This window comes from Dendrobates tinctorius, unplaced genomic scaffold (assembly GCF_039654945.1).
Source record: "Dendrobates tinctorius isolate UK_male_01 unplaced genomic scaffold, ASM3965494v1 ptg000144l, whole genome shotgun sequence".
In the NCBI taxonomy this organism is placed as follows: Eukaryota; Metazoa; Chordata; class Amphibia; order Anura; family Dendrobatidae; genus Dendrobates; species Dendrobates tinctorius.
In genome coordinates, this window is record NW_027361811.1 from 7,011,510 (window position 1) to 7,036,478 (window position 24,969).

The following is a 24,969-nucleotide window of genomic DNA, read 5'->3' on the forward strand; positions in this document are numbered from 1 at the left end:
AGATGACTGTGCCTAAGAAACAAACTTTGTGTGTAAGGCTACTTTCACACTTGCTTTTTTGTGCGCAGTGCAAATGCACTTAAAAAACGCATCATGCGTTTTCTTGTTTTTTTTGCAAATGGTTTTTACCTAAAAACGCATGCATTTTTAAACGCTGACGTGCTTATGACTATGCGCACGTCAGCACTCCCATAGACTTTAATGTGTTTTTGGGTGAATTCCGTTCGCATTGCGTGCGCATGCGTTTGTTTGAGACAGGAATGACGCACAAAAAATGCAACAGGTTGCATTTTGTGCACCTGGGCGCACACTACAAAAAAAAGCATGCGCGTACAAACTCATGACAATGCGCACCCATGTTAAATATAGGGAAAAAAATGCATGCGCATATTTGCTCAAAAATGCAGCGCAAAAAAAAGCAAGTGTGAAACCAGCCTTAGCTTTTTCTTTCAATACATAGGATACTGGTTAGTAGAAATACTGTTGTGTGAGGTCTATGAATTAAATTGGTGCTTTGTCTTCTCTAAATATTTTTATCTATTTAACAGTTGTGCTGCATTGATAGACCTGAAGAAGGTGGTTTACCACCCTATGTAGCTGCACTCATGGTGGTGTTCTTCCTTCAGCAAAGAAAGGAGCCCGTTCTTCCGGTTTACTTGGGATCCTGGGTATGTTCTGGTATCAGTATTATGTTACATGCTGTATACGGCAATTTTCTTACAGAAATATAAGATTCATTTCAGCCTTTAACCCCTCTCTGCCATCTGACGTATTATCCTGTCCATGGGACCCGGGCCCCTATGCCCATGGACGGGATAGTACGTCATGGTGATCAGCGGCACTATGTGTCAGGGGCGGTCACGGACCGCCCCCGACACGTTAACCCTTGGCACACTGCGATCAAACATGATCGCAGTGTACCGGGAGTTAAGGGAACCATCGGCAGGGAGGGGGCTCCCTCCATGCTTCCCTGCAACCCCTGTAGCAGCGCAATGTGCAGTGCTGCTGCGGGGGCCTCCTTCCCTGCAGGTCCCCAGACCCAAAATGGCGGCGGGGCCTGCAGGGAGCCTGCTTCCTCAGTGCCTGCAAAGCGCAGGCACGGGGAAGCCTTCTGCAGTGCCTGTGACAGATCGCTGATCTGTCACAGTGATCTGTGATGTGACAGATCAGCGATCTGTCACATGACAGTTATGTCCCCACTGGGGCATTGTAATAAAGTTAAAAAAAAAAAGTGTAAGAATAATTTATTTAAAAAAATTGCTAAATTGGGGGGGAAAAAAAATTCCCTAATTCATTTTTTGGAAATAAAGAAGCAATAAAAGTACACATTTAGTATCGCCGCGTCTGTAACAACCCGCCCTATAAAACTGTCCCATTAGTTAACCCCTTTATTGAACCCTTTAAAAAAATAAAAATAAAGCTTTATCATACCGCCGAACAAAAAGTGCAATAACACGCGATCAAAAAGGCGGGTATAAATAACCATTGTACCACTGAAAACGACATCTTGTCCCGCAAAAAACGAGCCGCCATACAGCGTCATCGGCTAAAGTTATAGCTCGCAGAATAAAGAGATGCAAAAATAATTTTTTATATAAAATTGTTTTCATTGCATAAAAGCGCCAAAACATAAAGACATAAATGAGGCATCGCTGTAACCGTACTGACCCGAAGAATAAAACCGCCTTATCAATTTTACCACACGTGGAACGGTGTAAACGCACCCCCCAAAAGAAATTCATGAAACGCTGGTTTTTGTTCATTCTGCATCCAAAAAATCGGAATAAAAAGCGATCAAAAAATGTCACGTGCCCGAAAATGGTACCAATAAAAACGTCAACTCGTCCTGCAAAAAATAAGTCCTCACATGACTCGGTGGGTAAAAATATGGAAAAATTATAGCTCTGAATATGTGGTGATGCAAAATCTTAAAAAGCTGCCATAAATATTAAATCAAACCCCCCTGTTATCACCCCCTTAGTTAGGGAAAAATAATAAAATAAAAAAAAATGTATTTCCATTTTCCCATTAGGGCTAGAGCTGAGATTAAGGTTAGGGGTGTGTTGGGGTTAGGGTTGGAGTTAGAATTGGGGGGTTTCCACTGTTTGGGCACATCAGGTGCTCTCCAAACGCAACATGGTGTCTGATCTCAATTCCAGCCAATTCTAAGTTGAAAAAGTCAAATGGTGCTCCTTCCCTTCCAAGCTTTGCCATGTGCCCAAACAGTGTTTTACCCCCACATATGGGGTATCAGCCTACTCAGGAGAAATTGCAAAACAACTTTTGGGGTCCAATGTCTCCTGTTACCCTTAGGAAAATAACAAATTGGGGGCAAAAATATCATTTTTGTGGAAAAAAAGATTGTTTTTTTTTTTTTTTTTTTTTTTCACGCCCGGGCGTTATAAACCTCTGTGAAGCACTTGGGGGTTCAAAGTGCTCACCACACATCTAGATAAGTTCCTTGGGGGTCTAGTTTCCAAAATGGGTTCTTTTGTGGGGAGTTTCAACAGTTTAGGCACATCAGGGGCTCTCCAAACGCGACATGACACCCGCAGACCATTCCATCAAAGTCTGCATTCCAAAACGTCACTACTTCCCTTCCGAGCCCCGATGTGTCCCCATACAGTAGTTTTCTCCCACATATGGGGTATCCGCGTACTCAGGACAAATTGGACAGCAACTTTTGGGGTCCAATTTCTCCTGTTACCATTAGGAAATTTTTAAAATTGGACTAAAAGATCATGTTTGTGGAAAAAAATATGATTTTTTTTTTTTTATTTTCTCACCCGGGCATTATAAACTTCTGTGAAGCCCTTGGGGTTCAAAGTGCTCACCACACATCTAGATAAGTTCCTTGTGGGGGTGTAGTTTCCAAAATAGTGTCATTTGTGGGGGGTTTCCACTGTTTTGGCACTTCAGGGGCTTTCCAAACGTGACATGGTGTCCGATCTCAATTCCAGCCAAAAAAAGTCAAATGGCGCTGCTTCCCTTCCGTGCTCTGCCATGCGCCCAAATAGTCGTTTACACCCACATATGGGGTATCAGCGTACTCGGAACAAATTGCACAATAACTTTTAGGGTCCTGTTACCCTTGGGAAAATAAAAATTGGGGGTGAAAAGATCATTCAAAGTGACTTCAAATGTGATGAGGTCCCTAAAAATAAAATGGTGTTGCAAAGATGAGAAATCACTGGTCAAATTTTAACCCTTATAACTTCCTAACAAAAAAAAACTTTGGTTCCAAAATTGTGCTGATGTAAAGTAAACATGAAGGAAAAGCCGGATTACTTACCGGTAATGCTCTTTTAATGAGTCCACGACAGCACCCACTGGAGGTATCGGATCCGCCCCATTTGGAACAGGAAACCCTACAGGAAAGATAAAAGGGGCGGTCCGCCTTTCCTCCTCAGTTTTGCATTTCAGAGTACCAGGAGGACCGCCAAGGATTAGGCAATGTCTTTGTATATCTAACTTTACTTATTCATCTTTAGCAGATACACTTTATTATCGATATCTTTAGCAGGGAGGGAAGTGAGCGGGTGCTGTCGGGGACTCATTAAAAGAGCATTACCGGTAAGTAATCCGGCTTTTTACCCTTCGCCACGACAGCACCCACTGGAGAGATTCCAGAGACCATCACCTGGGTGGGACCACCGTGCCAAGGACAGTCCTGCCAAAGCTTAGGTCAGAAGTAGACGAAAGGTCAAGTCTATAGAAGGTAGAAGGGGATGACCAAATTGCCGCCTTACATATGGTTTCAATTGGAACGTCTCCCCTCTCCGCCCAGGAGGCCGCCATTGCTCTGGTGGAATGTGCTCTGATGTTTTCCGGAGGTTCTTCATTTTTTGCAGAGTAGGCTAAACAAATGGCATCCCTGATCCATCGGGAAATGGTGCTCTTTGTGACTCCATACCCTTTTTTATGGTTCTGAAAAGAAATGAAGAGAGCCCCACACTGCCTCCAGCTCTCAGACCTTTCAATATACTTTAGGACAGTTCTTCTGACGTCCAAAGTGTGGAATTTCTGCTCTTCCGGAGTGGAGGGATCTTCAAAGAAGGTTGGGAGGAGTATCTCCTGAGACCTATGGTACTTTGTTGATACCTTAGGCAGGTATGAGGGGTCTGGCTTTAATATTAATCTATCCCGATATACCTGCAAAAAGGGTGGATCTATGGACAGGGCCTGGATATCACCCACTCTCCTAGCGGATGTCAGTGCTACCAAGAGGGCCGTCTTAAATGATAAATATTTAAGGGATATCGTATCTATCGGTTCAAAAGGTTCTTCTGTCAGGGCGTCTAACACCAAGTTTAAGTCCCATGTAGGGATTGTGGGTATGTGAACCGGAGTTATTCTTTCACATGCCGTAATGAATCGTGATATCCACTTATTCCCTGCTATATTATGGCCATACAGCGCCCCCAACGCAGACACCTGTACTTTCAGTGTGTTTACTGACAAGCCCAATTCCTTCCCTTTTTGTAGGAATTCTAAGATAGGAACTATCGGGACTTCTGCTGTATGAGATGCTGTATGAAACTGTAGGAATTTCTTCCATATTCTTTTATAAATTTGGGTTGTGGACTGCTTCCTGCTCTGTAGGAGCGTAGTAATTAATGATTGCGAAAACCCTCTTGATCTTAATAGGTGCCTTTCAAGTTCCACGCCGTCAAGTGTAAGTTGTCCACTTGAGGGTGGAAGAAAGGGCCTTGGGAGAGTAGGTTGGGGTTTGAGGGGAGAACCCAAGGATCTGTCACTGACATAATTCGTAGCCACGAGAACCACTATCTCTTGGGCCAGAAAGGTGCTATCAGGATTACTCTCGCCTTTTCCTCTCTGATTTTCCGAATCACTTGTGGCAGGAGAATCAATGGAGGGAAGGCGTATGCCAGCTTGAATTTCCATGAGGCCTGGAGGGCATCCAGTATGTCTGGGTGATCTGCTGGAGACAGGGAAGCAAAGGTCTTTGTTTGTCTGTTTTCCCTTGTGGCGAAGAGGTCCACTTGAGGATGCCCCCATAGAGCTACTATGTTCTGGAAGATTTGGCGATTGAGGCACCACTCCCCTTGCCAAATTGCTTTCGGCTAAGCTTAAGATTCTTGCCGCAGAAGACATCAGAGTCTCTGATCGAGTACCTCCTTGTCTGTTTATGTATGCCACTGTGGTGGTGTTGTCCGACAGGATCCTGACATGTTTCTGTTGGAGCTGTGGAAGGAAATGATGTAGAGCATAGTATACTGCTGTCAGTTCTTTTAAATTAGACGAGTATTCTCTTTCCTCTCTATTCCATCTTCCTTGACAAAAGCTATTCCCCATATGGGCTCCCCAGCCTTGGGGGCTAGCGTCGGTGGTTAGGATACCAGATGGTACTATGACCCATGGGACTCCTGAGGATAGATGGTCATCATCTAACCACCATTCCAGAGAAGTCAAGACCTCCTGAGTTAGAGTTATCTTGCTCTCGAGGTGACCACCATGTCGCCTCTCCTCCTGGAGGATCTGATGCTGAAGTGTGCGGACATGATAATGGGCCCACCGGACTGCAGGGGCACAGGAATCTAGCGACCCCAATAGCGACATTGCCCCTCTCAGAGACATGCGCGGTCTATCTATGGCTGCCTCTACTTTCTCTTTTGTTAGTGCAATCTTTACCTGAGGAAGTAGACATTTCTGGGTTATGGAGTTCAATTGGAACCCCAAAAACATCTGGAGGGATTGCGGAACGAGCCTGGACTTCTGTATATTGATGATTCAGCCTAGGTCCTGCAAAGATGAGATTGCATCAGCCACTCTTTCGGTACATTGGGTATCTGAGTTCCCGATTATTAGGAAGTCGTCTAAGTAAGGTACGATTAAAGTATCTTTTTGACGAACATAGGCCATCACCTCTGCCATCACCTTGGTGAAGATTCTTGGCGCTGTTGAGAGGCCGAAAGGCATGGCTGTGTACTGAAAATGACGGACCTTGCCATCGAACACCACTGCGACCCTTAGATATTTTTGGTATCTATTATGGATAGGAAGATGATAGTAAGCATCTTTTAAGTCAATTCCCGCCATCACACAATTTGGAAAGAGAAGCTTTATGGTGGATCTGATTGATTCCATCTTAAACTTATAATTTTTTATAAACATATTAAGCTTCCTTAAATTAATAATTGTTCTAAACGTACCATCTGGTTTGGAAATTAAAAATAAGGGAGAGTAAAAGCCTCTACCTTCCTGTCCCTCTGGGACTTCCACTAAAACCCCCTTGCATAGTAGGCTCCGAATTTCTTCTTCGAGGGCCTTTTGTTGGGCCATAGAGTTAAGGCGGGTTAGGATAAAGAAATCATAAGGGTTTTGAAGGAATTCTATTTTCATTCCTTCTTTAATAATACCCAAGATCCATGGGTTTGAGGATATTTGTTCCCATTTTGGATAAAAGAACCGTAATCTAACCCCTACAGGTGGGTCTGATTTTTTTAATTTCTATTTTCCCTTCGGAATGTTGGACCCCTGAACATGGTACCCTTTTGTTTCTCTTCTTTTGCGGCCCATCTATTTGATCTTTCCATTTGCCTCCTTCTTCCAAACGGTCGCCTCTTAAAGGTTCTCCTATAGAAGGGGATAGAAGAGTCAGGGAACGCCTTCTTCCTCTCCTTTGCTTTGGCGAGTATCTCGTCTAGGGCTTTCCCGAAGAGAAACTCACCCTCACACGGGGTTGCACAAATCTTAGCCTTTGATTGCGTGTCCCCCTTCCAGCTCTTCTGGCGTTCACAAGAGCTGCTGATCTTGCTGCCAGCCGTAGAGTGTCCACGACGCATCAGCCATAAAGGCAGCTGCCCCTCTAATTAATGGGATAGCGGCCCGTAATTTTTCTCTGGACACCTTTTGCTCGATTTGTTGATCCAGCTGGTCCAACCACACGAGCATCGATCTAGTGGTGCATGTGCTGGCTACCGCTGGCTTAAAAATACCCGTGGTAGATTCCCAAGACCTCTTCAATGATGATTCTGCCTTGCGGTCTAACGGGTCTGCCAACAAGCCTGCGTCCTCTACCGGAATAGCCGATTTTTTCGAGGTAGAGGATATAACGGCATCCACTTTTGGCACTTTGGTCCATTTTAATAGCTCCTCATCGCTAAATGGATACTTTCTTTTTGAGGCTGATGGGAGAAAACTTCTTTGGTCATGTTTTTCCCATTCCCTCTTTATTAGGGCCTTAATTGCCGGTATTACCGGGAACGCTCTCCAATCCCGCAAACATTGTCTTGTGCGGTTTGGGCACCCCTTGGTTCCTCACACCCCATAGTGCTTCTCACCGATTTGACTAGGTTGTCCACACTATCCACGGGGAAACATGACCGTCCCTCCATGTCTGATGATGACGAGGATGTGAGTGAGGAGTCAGAGATTAACCCCCCTTCTTCCTCTGACTCTGAGCTGAGGGTTAACTGCTTTTTGCTGCCAGTCTCTGAGGGAGTTTTGGCGCGGTTAATAGCCTGTATCTCCTCCCTGATTATAGCTCTAATGTCCTTTGTCGACAATGCGGCCCCCTGCTTTGTCTCTCTGGTGCACTGCTTACAGAGCTTCTTAGGGTAGGAGTCAGGGAGAGGTTCAGAGCATAACGCACATTCTTTATGCTTGGATTTATCCTTTTTCTTGGTCTAGAAGGGGACACCAAGGCGGGGGGGGGGGGCAGAGGTCAGCTTAGTAGGCAGAGTATATACTTTGCACACTCACCCAGTGAAGCCTTATATTACCGGATCAGATGGCTGAGATCCCGTCCTAGGCCTTGATTCTCCTGCTTCATTCCTGCGGCCGGTGTTGCGGTCCCTGGTGAGCTACCTCCTGCAGAATCCCCCGCTGGAGCGTGCGCTTCCGTTGGGGACGACATTGCTGCATCGCCGCTCAGCTGCGCCGCTGTTTAAATAATTTGCTTTTTTTTTTTTTTTTTTTCTTCCTGCCGTCCCCCTGGAAGTTTCTCCTCCTCCCTGGGATCACCGCGCGCATGCCCCGACGCGCTCTCAGCCATCCCGCCCCGGAAGTTCAACCATTACTTCCGGGGGGTCAGGAGACTGTGCGCCGGCTACCGCTTCTTCTTTCTTTCTTCCTTCTTCTTTCTTCCTTCTTCTTTCTTTTCTTTCTCATTCCTTTCTTTTCTTTCTCATTCCTTTCTTTTCTTTCTCATTCCTTTCTTTTCTTTCTCATTCCTTTCTTTTCTTTCTCATTCCTTTCTTTTCTTTCTCATTCCTTTCTTTCCTTTCTTTTCTTTCTCTTTCCCTTCTTTCCTTTCTTTTCTTTCTCTTTCCTTTCTTTTCTTTCTCTTTCCCTTCTTTTCTTTCTCTTTCCCTTCTTTCCTTTCTTTTCTTTCTCTTTCCTTTCTTTCCTTTCTTTTCTTTCTTTTCTTTCTCTTTCCTTTCTTTCCTTTCTTTTCTTTCTCTTTCCCTTCTTTCCTTTCTTTTCTTTCTCTTTCCCTTCTTTCCTTTCTTTTCTTTCTCTTTCCCTTCTTTTCTTTTTCTTTCTCTTTCCCTTCTTTCCTTTCTTTTTCTTTCTCTTTCCCTTCTTTCCTTTCTTTTCTTTCTCTTTCCCTTCTTTCCTTTCTTTTCTTTCTCTTTCCCTTCTTTTCTTTTTCTTTCTCTTTCCCTTCTTTTCTTTTTCTTTCTCTTTCCCTTCTTTTCTTTTTCTTTCTCTTTCCCTTCTTTTCTTTTTCTTTCTCTTTCCCTTCTTCTTTCCCCCTTCTTCTTTCCCCCTTGCTTCTTTCCCCCTTCTCAGTAGCAGTGCCTACCGGCGCTCTCCTGGGTGAGACGGGGCGGCCCTCCCCGGACCCCATCATCACCCTTCGTTCACCAGACGAGGGGGGAGCCGTCTAGCAGAATCTCCCCCGACGCTGCCTCCGGACCGCAACCCCTGCCGTTCACATGGAGACTGCACAGGCAGCATGCCTGGCCCAGGTATTCTTTCCTGAAGGATATCGTGGCTCCGTTTGGAACAGGAAACCAAAACTGAGGAGGAAAGGCGGACCGCCCCTTTTATCTTTCCTGTAGGGTTTCCTGTTCCAAATGGGGCGGATCCGATACCTCCAGTGGGTGCTGTCGTGGCGAAGGGTAAAATGTTATTTAAGTTTGTGTGCCGTATCTCTGTGATTTAAGGGCATAAAAATTCAAAGTTGGAAAATTGCGAAATTTTCAAAATTTTTGCAAAATTTCCATTTTTTCACAAACGCAAGATATATGAATGAAATTTTGCCACTAACATGAAGTACAATATGTCACGAAAAAACAATGTCAAAATCACCGGGATCCATGAAAGCGTTTCAGAGTTATTACCTCATAAAGGGACAGTGGTCAGAATTGTAAAAATTGGCCCGGTCATGAACATGCAAACCACCCTTGGGAGTAAAGGGGTTTCCATCACTTTGCTGTTAGACGTTTCATTTGTATAGCTTCAGCGGTAGCAGAAGGTGAGATTGCAGCACACCTACAGATTGCGTTTTTCTGGCTATCTGCGCTGTAAACAGTGTATGGAGTGGAACACCACCACTATCTCCAACTGTTTAGTGGTCGCTGCCATGAACTGCAGCCCGTCTTGTAATCTGATATTATTTGACCAGACCTCTGAAGTACCTAGCTGAAAAATGGGGGAAATCCTGTTTGCAATCAGTATAACCTTTCAGAACAGCGTTTATTAAAGTTCATGCCGTTGACTCCTAATCAGAGGAGGAATCGTTGACCCGTTGTCTCATAGTGCATCTGACGATTTCCCTACTGTATTGTCATCACTTACCATATTGCTAGCTTCATGGCAATATTTAAAGTTTGTTTTCCATCTTGTAAAGGGTAACTGTCTATCAGAGAAGGGAATTGGCTTTTGTAGAAATAGGCATATTGGTTCCTTAGACTTGATACAAACTAACTGCATGAATTCAAGGATTGATTTGTCATTAACCAACAAAAGGTTGCTATTAATGGTTTCTTTAGATATGTTTCATCCATGCAATTGTATGAGTTTTTTTTATTTGGAATCTTGACTAAAATTATTATTTTTTTTTTTTTAATGGCCTTGGTCCATTTTAGTTATAGTAGCAATTCCCTCTTGTATTTTTGAAATCTGTCACTTAAGTGAAGAGTGGCAGTGCATGCTTTATAGAGCCTGTGTCAGTAGTTCTTTTTATGGAGACTGTGTAAATGATTGGAGTACTGTGATCAGTTTTAAAGGTACTCTAACCTAGAAATGATTTAAGACTCAAGAAATGTAGTTGCCCTCAGTTTTTAGCATATAGCATTTTCTGTATAATCCCTAGTCTTTAGGAGGCCTACAAAGAAAAAGGTTAAGGCTATGTGCCCACGTTGCGTTTTTTAAGCGTTTTTGCTGCTCGGAAACGTTTAAACACAATCCTATAGGGGGGCGTGGCCTGGACCTCATGTAGGGAGGACGTGGAGTGAGAGAGGTCCTGCCCGGATCCGACAATAAATCCTGATTACCGGCACTGCTGACGAGTCCCACTGACCTGGAGGGCTGCAATATCTCCCTGGGCGTTTAGACAGCGGAGGATCCTTGGGCCATGTCGAACCGCAGCAGTAAAAAAGATAAGGAGACGCCGGGGCGCGCCTCTGCTACATCCAGGATGGCACCAGCAAACAACAAGTCGGCTGGTAGTGGAGCGATGGGAGCTGCTGGCAGGCTGGAACGATATGCAAGGGTGCCTCCTGCTGCTGCTTGATCGCCCAGTGCACAGACTGAGGCAGACGCTGGATGCAGCGTGGAGCTGGAGGATCATCTCTCCAGGGAGGGAACAGTGAGTAAACTGGGCCCCCCTTCAGCCCAACACGTGCAGACACAGGGGCCTGTGCTGGAGGAGGAAGGAGTGGGGGATGGGGAGCAGCCGGAGTCTGTGACTGCTGAGCCCACACTGGGAGAAATCCTCGCAGCAATTAACTCCTGCAATACCACACTGGCCACTCTAAGTAATCAAATGGAGATTGTCACCAAGGACATGGCCTGTATTAAACAAGAGCTGCGAGGGGTGACTGCCAGGGTGGGGGAACTGGAGGAGCGTGTTGGTGCGACGGAGGATAAATTGCCACCAATAACACGGGAGCTGGGAAAAGCCACGCAAAATATTACAATACTGCTGAACAAGGTGGATGATTTAGAGAACCGCTCCCGTAGAAGTAATCTGCGACTGGTGGGGGTTCCGGAGAGGACGGAGGGGACTGACTCACTTGGCTTTTTTGAAAAATGGCTAATGGACACCTTTGGTAAAGATGTTTTGTCCCCATTCTTTACTATTGAGAGAGCACACAGGGTCCCTACGCATGCCCCCCCGCCGGGAGCACCCCCGCGTCCCATCTTGCTTAAGCTCCTACACTTTAAAGATAGAGATGCTATCCTGCGCAGATCCAGAGACATTAAGGAACTTGCTATTAATGGGAGGAAAGTCTCCATTTTCCCTGATTTTTCCCTGGAGGTGCAGCGTAAAAGGGCGCAATTTATTGAGATTAAAAAACGCCTACGTGACTTACAGGTGACATATTCCATGATGTACCCTGCTAGACTGCGGATTGATGTGAATGGAGAAACGCACTTTTTTGATACGGCGGGAATGGCGCTGTCCTGGCTGGATATTAATGAGAGGTCCATGAGGAGGAAGAATACTTGAAGTTCTCCCTTTTTTCGCCACCAGGTGTTGTTACTCCTTTTTGTCTAGGACGCTATGCTGGTATAATTACTACTGTTCATTCCATTTCGGATTCAGGGCGGGAGCTGACCGGATTGCTGTGGACACTCGTTACAGTGACAAGCTGTGGACCCTTCTCCCTGCATGGACTCTGGGCGAGTTTTCTAGCCCTGATTCTCTCTATTTGAGAGAAATGTGCAAGTTACACTTGTGTTTGGGGGTAGGGGCGCTGTGCACTGGTGTGCAGTGCTCCCTCTCCCTCCTTTGTTTTTTTCGTTTGTTGTTGTATTCCCTAATTGTTCTGTGGGATGTGATGTGCGTCAGCCGTGTCGCCCAATTCATTGTACTGAGGGATGGTGGAGATTGCCTCTCTCCCTCGGGAGTGGAGTATGTTCCGATTTCTCATTTTTTAGTCTGCTCTTATGGCGATATCACTTAATATTGTAGCGTGGAATGTTAGGGGGCTCGGGGATGCAAATAAGAGATGTGCTATATTTACTAATATGCAGAAATTTCTCCCGGCTATCCTGTGTATGTCTGAGACCCACATGGTGAAAGATAATATTCATTGGCTAAGAAAGGGATGGGTTTCACATGAATATCATTCCACGTACTCGACCCATGCGCGGGGTGTCAGTGTGCTGGTGCACAGGTCCATCCCCTTCTCATGTACTAAATCAGTGGTTGACCCTGGGGGCAGATTTGTATGTTTGCTTTGCACGTTATACGGTATACAATTTATTTTGGTTGCCATATACATCCCCCCGCCCTATTCAGTCGAACCAGTAAAAAGAATCTTGTCTATTTTGGGTTCCTTTCCCCCTGCGCCGACTCTTCTAATAGGAGATTTTAATACATATTTGCATCCCTATTTGGATAAGTTGCATTCGGGAAACATATCAGAGGATGCAGCCTCAACCTCATTTGCTAGAACGTTAGTGGAGCTGGGTATGGTAGATCTTTGGCGTGTCCGAAACCCCACAGCCAGACAGTTTTCCTGCTACTCTAGCTCCCACCACGCTATGTCACGGATAGACCTGGCCATTGGGAATACACTCATGACCCCATATGTACGAGGGGTGGCCTACCTGCCTAGAAGTGTATCTGATCACTCGCCGCTACATGTCACACTTTCATGGGGACACCCCCTCACCCTATCTAGACCTATCTGGAAGCTTAATCCCTTCTGGATCCAGCTTATAGGGGGATCTTTGCATGATGCCATTCTAGAATATTTTCAACTTAATGAGTACTCTGCATCATCACACATAGTCTGGGATTCCATGAAAGCCTATGTCAGGGGCTTATATATTAGAGAAATATGCACACGGAAAAGCCAAAATAGACGCTACACCCAGAGTCTGATCCAGGAGGTGTCTGTTGCGGAGGCTGCGGTGATACTCAACCCGACAGAGGAAACTAAAAAAGCTTTGGAGAAGGCACAGGGGTCGCTCAGGGAAAACCTCATGTCGGCGGCAGCAAATAAACGTTATTTCCTCAAACAAAAATATTTTATAGAGGGGGAGGGAGTAGGACATTTATTGGCCACGGTCATTAGAGCACAGGACGGATCTTCATATATCAATAGGCTAAAAACGGACTCGGGTGGTCCTGTGACAGACAGTGCGGACATAGTGAGTGAGATAAGGAGGTATTATATGCGACTATACACATCAGATTGCAGTCTCACGGAGACTGAGATTGAGCAGTTCCTGGATGCGCTCTCTCTCCCTGCATTGGCTGATAGCGATAGGGATTCATTGGATCGGGACATCCTGTTGGAGGAGTTGGAGGAGGCGCTTGGTCAGATGCAAAATGAAAAGGCTCCAGGAATGGATGGCCTGCCTGGCGAGTTTTACAAAACCTATGCACCCTTACTGCTACCTAAGCTACTTAAGGTATTTGAAGAGGCTGAAAGGCAGAGGGTCCTCCCGCCATCTATGAGGGAAGCTTTGATAGTTTTAATATTAAAGCCCGGAAAGGATCCAGAGGTTCCGGATTCATATCGCCCGATTTCCCTATTATCAACAGATGTTAAATTATTGGCCAAGGTACTCGCCAATAGGATGTCCCGAGTTATCTCATCTGTTATACAGAAGGATCAGACGGGATTTATCCCAGGCAGAGCCACATCTATGAACCTTAGGAAACTATACTTGGGGATTCAACATAGTTCTGGGGAGTTGGGGGGAAGAGCAATTTTGTCCTTAGACGCCGCTAAGGCGTTCGATAGTTTGGAGTGGGGTTTTTTGTGGGCGGTACTTCGGAAAATGGGCTTTGGACACAGATTTATAAATTGGGTGAGGCTGTTGTATGGCTCGCCGGTGGCGAAGGTTGGGGCTAATGGCAGGGTCTCTGAGTCTTTTCCTCTTGGGAGAGGTACTAGACAGGGGTGCCCGCTCTCGCCCTTGCTATTTGCTACTGCGGTGGAGCCATTGGCAGTTGCAATTCGGAAGTCCAGAGAAATAATGGGATTCAGATGTGGAACTGTGGAGTTGAGGATATCATTGTACGCGGATGATTTACTTCTATATTTAGATAAGGTACATTCCTCGATTTTGCCGGCAATGGAGGTCATTCGAGAATTTGGGCTGAGGTCTGGTCTTCGGATTAATTGGTCCAAATCAGCTTTAATGCCGATAGACCCTCTCCCGGCGGAATTCTCAGATTTGCAGATACCGGTCCCTGTAGTTCGGAGGTTTAGGTATCTGGGTATAATTGTTAGTCCTGCCCCGAAGGATTTTCGGGCTCTGAATCTGGAGCCCCTGTTGCAGCGATTTAGAGCAAAAGTACATACTTGGTGTCGCCTGCCGTTGTCGAATATTGGTAGATCTAACTTAATCAAAATGGTAATGATGCCACAATTATTATATTTGATACATAATTCTCCGGTGTGGATCTGTAGGGACTTTTTTGCAAAAATAAATACATTATTCCGGGAATTAATTTGGAAGAAAAAACAGGCTAGGATTCGCTTGGAGATACTGCAGCGAGGGAAGGAGGAGGGAGGATTGGCGGTGCCAAACCCATTCATATACTTTATAGCCTCCCAGATGCAACATCTTAAGGGTTGGGGTAGAGACGGGGCGTGTGACAATGGTGGTGATATTGTGAGGGAAGGATCGGTATGGAAATATCCAGGGTGCCGGTTGGAGGTGGGAAGACGGCAGATAAATGGGGCACGATACCCCACGTTGGCTATGATTTTCAAGGTGTGGGACAGGGGTAAGTCTCTTTTGAAGATAAATGGGCCTACGGAATTGTGGCCATTGTGGCGAAATCCGGATTTGCAAGAGATCAAAAAGCTGGTGGGGTTCGGAAGATGGGAAGATAAAGGGATTTATCTGGTGTCACAAATTTTGCAAAATAATACTCTTAAGAGTTTTGAACAATTGAGAACAGAATTTCACCTCCCGCACGTCTTCTTTTATCAGTACTTACAGCTAAGACATGCATTGGAAAAACAGAGAAGGACAAATCCGGTGATAGTGACACATAATCAAACACTACATATGCTACTTACATCTGAGTCTTCTAGGGGACTTATCTCTGAATTATATAAAAGATTATTACCTGCCCATCTGGAGACATATCCACTGACTGCTGCTAAGAATAAGTGGGAATGGGACGTTGGCCCCCTGACGGAGGACCAGTGGTCCGATATTCTAGAACAGGTCCCTAAAATGGCGGTTTCTGAGTGCCAGCGGCTTTCGCAAATATATCTCATTCACAGGGTATATAAAACACCCAGCTTATTATTTAAAATGGGACTTAGGCCCAATACACAATGTGTTAGGTGTGGGCAGGATGATGCCCACTTGATGCATGTTATGTGGGAGTGCGGGCACATTGGGGATTTCTGGAGGCAGACCCTGGGACTCATAGCCCAAGTATACCATATCACAATACGACCGTCACCTCGTCTATGTTTGTTGAATTTGTGGGAGGAGGGGGTTGACCAGGACTCTGCAGTGGCCCTGGGAATAGCACGCATCCTGTATCAGGCAAGAAAGATACTTGCATATCATTGGTTGGATCCTATGCCACCAACATTGTCAGAGCTTAAAAATAAACTAAATAATGTCATCAGATTGGAAAGGGGGGCTTATTTAAAAAGAAATGCATTAAGAAAGTTTTACAAAATTTGGCAGCCATGGAAAAATAAAGTCTAGTGCCCTTTGTGGCGAAGTAGATTTTGAGTGGCGCGGTGGGAGGGAGCTGGGGTGGATTGGACCTGATATCCGTGGGGGGCGGGGGGGGCGAAATATGATGCGGAGTGGCGCGGCTGGCGGGGATGGTTTTCCCGCTGAAATGAGGCACTGATGTATAATTTTGATTTTTGTTTATTTGTGGAGCCATGTTTATAGGCTCAATTTTATGCAAATATCTGTGTTTTGAGATTTCTTCTTTTTATTTATTCTTACACAGGAAGAGTTTTACCCTTTAAATAATATTTGCTCTCAATGTAAATTTTACTAGCTATATAAGATGTCATATTCTTTCTGTATTGATTCCTGAATGTTTAATAAAAAAGATCTGATTCAAAAAAAAAACACAATCCTATAGGATTCCGCAGTTGCTGTGTCCATGCTGCGGATTTTACCGCTGCGGAATTGCATAGTTGTAAAATCTGCAGCATGTCCATTAATTCTGCGGAATTGTGGCAATGCCACCGCCATAGGATTGCATTGAAACGCTCACTTTATGCATGTGGCTATGCCCACCGTGCGTGAAGTGAGCGCTTCATGTGTGGATGGTACCCAGGGTCTGGAGGAGAGGAGACTCCTGACAAGTGTGACCAACCTGCCAATCCCTTTTCCAAGTGATGCTTCAAATTGCTTGGAAAAGCACTAGCGTTCTGCAAGCTAAAAAAACACTTGCAAAGCGCTTGTTTTGTGCGAAAACTCATGCGAATTCCACTTGCGTTTTACCCACGGCAGGGAGTTGCAACAATGATGCGGACAATTCTGCGGCATTTCTGCAACGTGGGCACATAGCCTAAAGGGTTTGCCTGACTGAAAAGGCGTTGCATCCAAGGCCCACTTTATTAGTAGCCATTCCAGGAACCTGACCACTGCTGATCTGTAACCTCTGTGGTCAGGGGACTGAATAATAGACCTCTGTAGAGTGTGTAGTCTTTTCCTTCTGTACAGAGGGCACAACAGAGTGGCTTCTGCTCTGCAACCACTGCTGCCAGACAGGAAAGTGAGGAAGCGGGGATCTGACACACTTTTCATATTTACATGTATAAACAAACTATAACTGGAGGATGTGCTTTATTTGTATTTGCTGTGCTTGTAAAATCAAATCTACCTGAGATGTGGCATAAAAGGTGTGTGGACCATGAAGCCAAGGACATGACATGCACCTCACGTATGAATACCACAGCCATAATAAATCTTGTGTAACTTTGCATGATTGTGGCACACTTGTACGTCATGCATAAAGTGGTGTCTAGTATGTGATGGATTTCACACCACACATTATATGGCCTGGAAAAACTGCTATAATTTGATGCAGTCTTGTACAAATTTGTAATAACTTGGGATAGTGATTTGGCGACGGCAACATTGCACCTGATTTCACAGGACATCATGGCATATGGATTTCAGCAGTTAAGACATTGTAATATATGAAGAAATATGAATGTTTCAAATCTTTAATCCGAAGTGTGGGATATAACAGATTTGGTTATTTTGGCCACAAAATATTGCACTTTTTTTTTTTTGTATGTTGTTTATACTCCTTAACGACCCCCGATACGCCTTTTAATGGCAGCAGTTAAGGGTCCTTATGCCTCAGTCACCCCCCAGAGTCGGAATTTCTCCAGGGTCTCTGCTACCGGGGGTAGCTGAGACCCCAGAGAACCTGATTTTGGTTCGTTTTTACCAAACCTAGTGTTGCAATCAGTTATTCACGGAATAAAGGCGACTGCAAAAAAAAAATCAGATTTTCCGATTTACTTTCTCTCTCCTCTGATGTGATTGTACATCAGATGAGAGAGAAATGGGTGCCCCGACTCCCCTCCGGTGTCCCCCGACCCTCCTGCATCCCCTCTCCCAACTGCCAGCATCATCTTCTGGGAAGAAAATGTCTGGCGCTTGCATTTTTCCTGTTGGTTCATTTTGATCACTTTGATAGGGTCTATCACAGTGATCAAAATAAAGTAATTCAAACTCCCCTTTATCACCCCCTTAGCTAAGTAAAAATTTAATTTTTGGGGGCTAGGGTTGGGGTTAGGGTGTGATAGGGTTGGAGTTAGAATTGGGGGAGTTTCCACTGTTTAGGTATATCAAGGGGTTTCCAAACGAGACATGGCACCGCCAATTTTGTGTTCAAAAATGGTGCTCACTCCCTTCAGAGTCCTGCCATGTGCCCAAACAGTCTTTCGCTGGTCAACTTTTAACCCTTAAAGTCCTAACAAAAAAGATTGTTTCCAAAATTGTGCAGGTTGACATGTGGGAAATGTTTATTAACGATATTAACGATTTTGTGACATATCTCTGATTTAAGGGTGCAAAAAAAAGTTTGAAACTTGCAACATTTTAAAAAATTTTGCCCAATTTCCGTTTTTTCATAAATATATGCAAGTCCTATCAAATAAATTTTGCCACTAACATGAATTAGTGTCACGAAAACAATCTCAGAATCAGTGGGATCCGTTGAAGCGTTCCAGAGCTATAACCTCCTAAAGTGACAGTGGTCAGAATTGTAAAAATTGGCTTGGTCATGAAGTACCAAATAGGCTTTGTCACTAAGAGGTTAAATGTAAGGCCTTTGTTCAGATAAAGCACTTTGGTATTAATTTTTTGCCTTTAATGTCATGACTAGTACATTTTTAAGGTTCCTGTATGCACTGTGCTTTAGTTGTTAGGCTATGTGCCCACGTTAGCGTTTTAAAACGCTCGGAAAACCGGACTCCTTCCCAGAAAACGCGCGTTTTATTTCCGCTCGATTTTTGCACAAAAACCGTGCGTTTTTTTATGCGTTTTTTTTTTTTTTTTTTACTCGCGTTTTCTGGGAATATTGGAAACAGCTAAAAACGCAGACGTAAGCGGAAAATGAGCATGCTGCGTTTTTAGCCGCTAAGTGTTTTCTGAGTGGAAAAAAATGCATGCATTGGCACAAAAAGGCCAAAATGCATTAAATTGAATCGGAAGCTTATTTTAAGCGTTTCTGAAGCGTCTGATCCGTCACAAACGCTTAAAAAAACACGCAACGTGGGCACACAGCCTCAATGTTTCTTGTTTTGTTCCATGTCTATAAAATGCATTGTTTTGGCATTAATTTCTTTTTTAACTTTGACTTATTCTGTTTTTATATAGATAAGTGGGTTTACAATTTCTAAACTGGCCCAATACAGTTTGAAGGAGCCAAACAATGAATATGTATTTTGGGAGTACAAAGCTGCTGTTGACAAAGAGAATCCAAATAATGAAGAACGTTCTTCTAAAGGAAAGGTGAGAAATGGGGAGAAAAAAAGCTTCAATTCCAAATCTAGTTTTAAAGCTCAGATAAGGCTTTGCTGAACTGATGACGACAGTGTACTCTAATTGGTAGCAGACCTCAAGGATCCACGTATTCCTAATTTTAATTTCATACCAATTTTAAATGGGTAGTTTCAGATTTAGAAATCGCTGCCTTTTATTGTAGATGCTGTTCATTGTCTTGCATTCCCTGAAAAGACACTGATACACACTGGTTGTCCTGTCTGTTGGTCAAGGTGACTGGTTTACAGGTACTTAAAGGGGTTGTCCTGCCAAAACCGGTAACTTGTACATGCCCTGTGGTCCCAGGTCTGAAACCGAAAAATCCTCACCGTGCATTGGCTGGGCTGAATAGGCCTTCAATAAGAGTGACTGCAGAATTGTCCAGTCAAAACAGACAACCCCTTTAAGACGGCACTTAGATGCCCCATTCATTTACCTAACAGAGAAGCATCTTGGGCTATTGGGGTGGGTGTGTGTGGGGGGGTTGGGGTTTATCTAATAAAGCTGTGTGTTTTAATGCACCCTCTGGTGGTAGTATTCAGGACTTTCAGACAGCCGATAATCGTGGGCAAGATGGAAAATTTGTCAATCTTTTGGCTTGTGGTAAACATGCCAGCAATTGACCAATGAAAGGGCAAAAGCTCTTTTTGGGCTATTGGATCTTTCGTGCTAGCTATGAAATAATCGCTCTCTGCAGCACATTTTCCTGTGTAAACAGAATATCATTTTGGCAGCATCTCCGATCACCCAGTCCACATGGAACTCTGGACTGTCTGAACAGGCCATTAAACGACTGTTGACTCTCTCAAATTCTATCTAGCTTGTATCAGTTAAGTGTTAACAACATGTTCAGGGTTTGACAAGAGTAGAAGTGGATTATGCACATGAAGCTTGATCAAATCTGCTGGCATTCAGCATCCAGGGTAAGCAAACGGTATTCTATACTCCAGTCACATCCAAAAGAGAAATTCCTGTATAGTGTTTCCCATTTTCCACGTAGCGAGAAAAATATTTGAAATTCTTCTGTGGCTATGCGGCCAAGACTGTTGGCTGTAGATTTTTTGCATAACCAAATACTGAACATGTGAATACATACTAACTATACAGCCGGTCTCATCCTACACTGCAGTAAGATGGCTCCGATCCTTCCTTATTAGTATATTACAAGCATCTGGGGGTGGTCACTATGGAGGTGATTCTGCAATGACAAATCCTCTACTGGGGATAGATCATGACCCCCGAGTGCTCCGTTTACAAGCTCCCTCTTCAGCCTTTGCATTTTCTTTAAAGTGCTGTTTGTGTGGTGGTGGTTTTATTTCAATCAAGACTGGCCGTCCACTCTTTGCACCCAGATCAATCATACTGAGCTCATAAAACATTGTATTACTGGCATCTACCGTATTTAAGTGGCCTTTAAAAATCATTCCACCCAGCTTAAGAGTAGGGTGTGTTTTTTTTGCGTTTTTTTTAATGTTTCTTCATTCATCTGATGACTGTCATCAAATTTGTTATATTTTAAGGCATATTCCTTAAGGGTTTTTTTTTTTTATTATTATTTTCTAGGTTCCCCTATTCTTTGGCACAGAGAAACCTTGTTCTGCCTCTGTTGGTCAGCTCTGGGTAGATCTTCTGAGATTTTATGCACTAGAATTCAACATGGCTGACCTGGTTGTCAATATTCGTGTTAAAGAGAAGCTTTCTAGGGAATTGAAGGACTGGCCTAAAAAACGAATTGCTGTAGAAGGTAATGTCGCTATGCTTAGTGTGTGTGTTTTCCCAAATCGTATACCTGTCAGTCGCATAATAGTGGTTGCTTTATAGGACTTAATTGGTTTGTTTCAATCAAGAAGTTGTCGCCTGTCCAATCTTGCTACAGATGCATTTGTTTTAATAAAGTATGATCATGGTGGTTTTTAAAGGAAAATGTGAAATATTTAAGGGAATTGATCGCTATATTCTTTGCACTGACCTGCTGCTCTCAGACTATAAAATGGTAGAGACCCTGATTCCATTGATGTGTCGTTTGTTTTGCTGCTTGCTACAGTTTTGCCCAGTTTTATCTGCTGCAGATCTAGCAAGTCTCTGAATACAGAGCTGGTTAATCCCCACCCATCCCACTAGTTGGCAGCTTTCTGTCTACACTATGCAATCAGTGGGGTGGGGGGATATACAGATCTCGGCATTCATACAGCCAGCATATCTGCAGCAGATGAAATGGTGATGTATCTTTCCAATCCAGGTCTTTGCCCCTACATCATGCTGCTCTCCATGGCTAAGTAAAAATCATTTTGGGCTATGTTCACATGCAGTGTGTTGGTGGTTCTTTTTTGTGCAAATATTAAAAGTTAAGTTTTACTGTACCACCAAAAGCTATGATATTTCAGCAGAAGTCTCATGCATAGGGTTTTGTTTTCACTGTCTTTGAAATCTGCGGCATGACATTTCTTTCCGCATTTATCACCCACAGACAATGGGAAAGTGTGGGGGGCGGGGGAGGCAATCCTTTTTTTGTGGCGTTTTTGGTAGACAAAACACACACAAACCATGTTCAAATGCACCATTTTTGCGGTGCGGAATAAGAGATGAGAAAAATATAAGAGCAGGGATTACCCAGGGCAGTTTGTAGAACGTTATTATGGCAGCAATTGAATAGATATTTAGAATTTCTGATGCATATCCTAAAAGACGAGTTATGAATTAAATGACCAGTTGTGAATGATGCACATATTATAACAATATTCATCTTTAAAATCAGATCCCTATTCTGTAAAGAGAAATGTTGCAAGATCCATGAACAGTCAGTTGGTGTACGAGTATCTTCTTCACTGTCTAAAGACCACCTACAAATATTTCGCTCTGCCTCAAACAAAGTCTGGAAAAACAAGCTCTCAAAAATCCACCAATTCTGCTACAAATGGTAACAAAGGAGGTACTCTAAACACTTTGAAGAGTCCAAACTCTGTTCAGACCATAAGCAAGATGTTGGAAGATTTGACCATAAACGATCAGGATAATTCAGCCTCTCGTGAAATTGCCCGGCCCCATCACAGTAACTCTCCAAAAGAGTTAAATAGTACAGCAAAGAAACAGCTAGTCTATAATGTCACATACCCAGATGTTAACCTTGAGGATGCAGACTGTATAACAGAAGAGATTATTTTAGATGACCCAGAAGATTTTTTCCAGGGCTCTGAAGAACCAGAAAGTCCTCATGAGTCGGATGATGATGATGATAACCTCCCTCTAATGGAAAATGAAGGGTCTGCTGATTACATCATGATTGATCAAGGCTTCGAGGATGATAGTGAAAGTGGAGAGTTGGCTTTGCCAGGCAATGAAGAAACCGACAGCTTGTCTGATTTTGAAGGAAGTACTATGGTTGAGGGTGAAGAGGTTGGCTTGGGGAACAGCCTATATGTTAGAAAAGGTTACTTGGAGGAGGAGAGTACAGAGGGTACAGATGAACTAGAAGAAATTGTCCATGACTTTGGACTGGCGGCTCTAGTGAATTCAGATGATGAGGCAGATGACGAGCCTTCATCAATATTGAATCACGGTAAACATCTAGATGATGACCTAGAGATCACTTACACTGGCTCAGTGGATGGCCTGTTGTCTGAAGATGAGCAAACTGGACTAGATTCTGCATTTCCTCGCAGTGCGCTACAGAGACCAGAACATGCCAGCAAACCTCTGCCCATTGCTGAAGGCTCTATTGTTGAAGAAGTTTCCTTGTTTTATGAGTTCAACAAACCGACATTTACAAAAGGCAAGGTAAGTTTCAAAACCACTTTCTTTTGGTATCTTTGTAAAGTTACTGTACTTTTATTCAGTCTTCCTAGGTTATATTTTTAGAAAGGAGAAAAAAATCACAGCTGAAGGTGTACAGTTCCCAGCAACTCGTTCCTGCTACTGCAGGTCAGGGAAGAGTAGTATGTTTTCCGAAAATTATAAGCATTAATTAAAGCGAACTTGTCAGCAAATTCATGCTGCCCAAAATACGAGCTGAATTGAATGTTTGATTCGGTTCATTATAAGAAATGCTTTGCTACAATGCCTTTAGAGAAACTGGCAAATTCAGCATAAAACTAGTGGCAATGCTATGTACAAGATTTTATTTATTTGACAGCTCGTTAGATTTTTTCTTACTTTGAAAGTGGTTGATATTAAAGCACCACTCCAGCGTTTTATTTCAATGCTGAAGTAGTGCCACAAATCTAAGTTTCCTGACCCTAGTAATATGCTTACTCGACAGCCGCCGTCTATAGCTCTTCCTGACACTACTCTGGTCCCATGCCGCCATCTTGTGACTGCAACTTTTGACTGACCGTAAGTTGGAAGTAACCGTCATAAGCCCTCAATGCAAGTTGAGTCTCATTCTTAGTAGTGCATTCTGGATCACCCAGAAAACAATGGTGCGATCCAGCAGGTCACAATAGGCAGAAGCCTGCCCGAAACAGCAGCGGTATCTGACGAAGATGGCGTTGGTGAGTATATTACTAGGGGCAGGAGATGGCTTTGTCTGACAGGCATCTAATGTGTGTGGCCAGCTAAAGAGCATGCTATCTTTGGAAGTTGGGGTGCTTTTGGTAAACCTTCAGGCAGCCCTTTTGTTTACTTCTCGATAACTTGGACAGAGGATGGTATACCCGAGAGGTCACTAGCTTTACATGTCACTTAAGCATGTTATCGATCTAATTTTATTTAGTTGGTGAGCTGTGGTTGTCCATTTCTAGCATTTTTAGTGTTTCTTTGAGCTATATTCCAGACGTTATGAATAAAATACATTCATGACAAGTTCTTTTGACAACTATCTCGGCAATAAAAGGAATGCTTTCATACCATAGCATTTTCTTTTTAAATGTACATTGACTTTAGAAACGCTCCCACCCCCCCCTCCCTTGGAAACATATTTTCTAGTCCTCTGCTAGACTTTAACTTTACAGTTCACCTTAAGGATCAGACCCTCAGCAATGGTTTACCGTGTATGTTTGAGACTTTCTAACTTCAGCTCAATGTTGTATTTTTTTGTTTTTTTGCAACTCAGCTGCCCACCGTTGTGTGCAATTTGTGCAAGAAAGAAGGGCATCTAAAAAAGGACTGTCCTGAAGACTTTAAAAAAATTGAACTAGAACCCTTGCCACCGCTCACTGCTAAATTCAGACAGCTTTTGGATCAAGTTTGTATCCAGTGTTACGGTGAGTGTTTAGTGAGTGTGAACGATGTGTTACATATTCAGCATTGTGTAAATATTGAGCCCTTTGTCTGCTTGCACGTTCTTGACTGATCTTCCTCCCTTTTCCCCTCCTTTTAATCAGCTTAAGTATGTCACGTGATTCCCTGCCTTGGTGCAGATTTGGGAGTTTTCTCCTCTTCAACAGAAGACTGATAAGTCTGAAGCAGCTCTTACATCTCTCAAAATGTAGCCCATCTGGTTGGGCTCTGTATAAACCCCTAACCAGCAGAAGATTGCAGTAACTCATTGGTTAATCCATTAACTCGTCCAATCTCTAGAAGTTATCTATCCATGTACTGGAAATAACTTGCCTCCTGGAGTGGCTGCTGAGCATTGTGATTTGCTATAGTGGCTGGACATGTGCCTCACCGTGCCAATCATTCTCCGGGACTGCCAAATACAGCGCTTTGCTTTTTACTTCTGGTAGTCCCATAGAGAATAAATGGAGCAGTGTAGTACATGTCCAGGTGCTGTGCCCTTTAAACAGAGCTCAGTACTGTTGATTAAAGGTCCTAGTGGTTGGCTACCCACTGACTAGAAAGAGAATTTCTAATGATGGGACTAAACCTGCAAATGTTCTT

At 43.8% G+C, this 24,969-nt stretch overlaps 1 protein-coding gene across 2 annotated transcripts in view; it reads left to right on the plus strand.

Annotated features, from left to right (window-relative positions):
• Positions 1 to 24,969, plus strand: part of TUT7 (terminal uridylyl transferase 7) — a 149,666-nt gene that overhangs the window by 89,638 nt on the left and 35,059 nt on the right. For both annotated transcript variants that reach the window (XM_073545990.1, XM_073545991.1), the window contains exons 10-14: positions 549 to 668; positions 18,988 to 19,122; positions 20,716 to 20,896; positions 21,908 to 22,926; positions 24,200 to 24,350. In XM_073545990.1, coding sequence (XP_073402091.1) covers positions 549 to 668; positions 18,988 to 19,122; positions 20,716 to 20,896; positions 21,908 to 22,926; positions 24,200 to 24,350 — 1,606 coding nt within the window. The remainder of the gene's footprint in view (positions 1 to 548; positions 669 to 18,987; positions 19,123 to 20,715; positions 20,897 to 21,907; positions 22,927 to 24,199; positions 24,351 to 24,969) is intronic.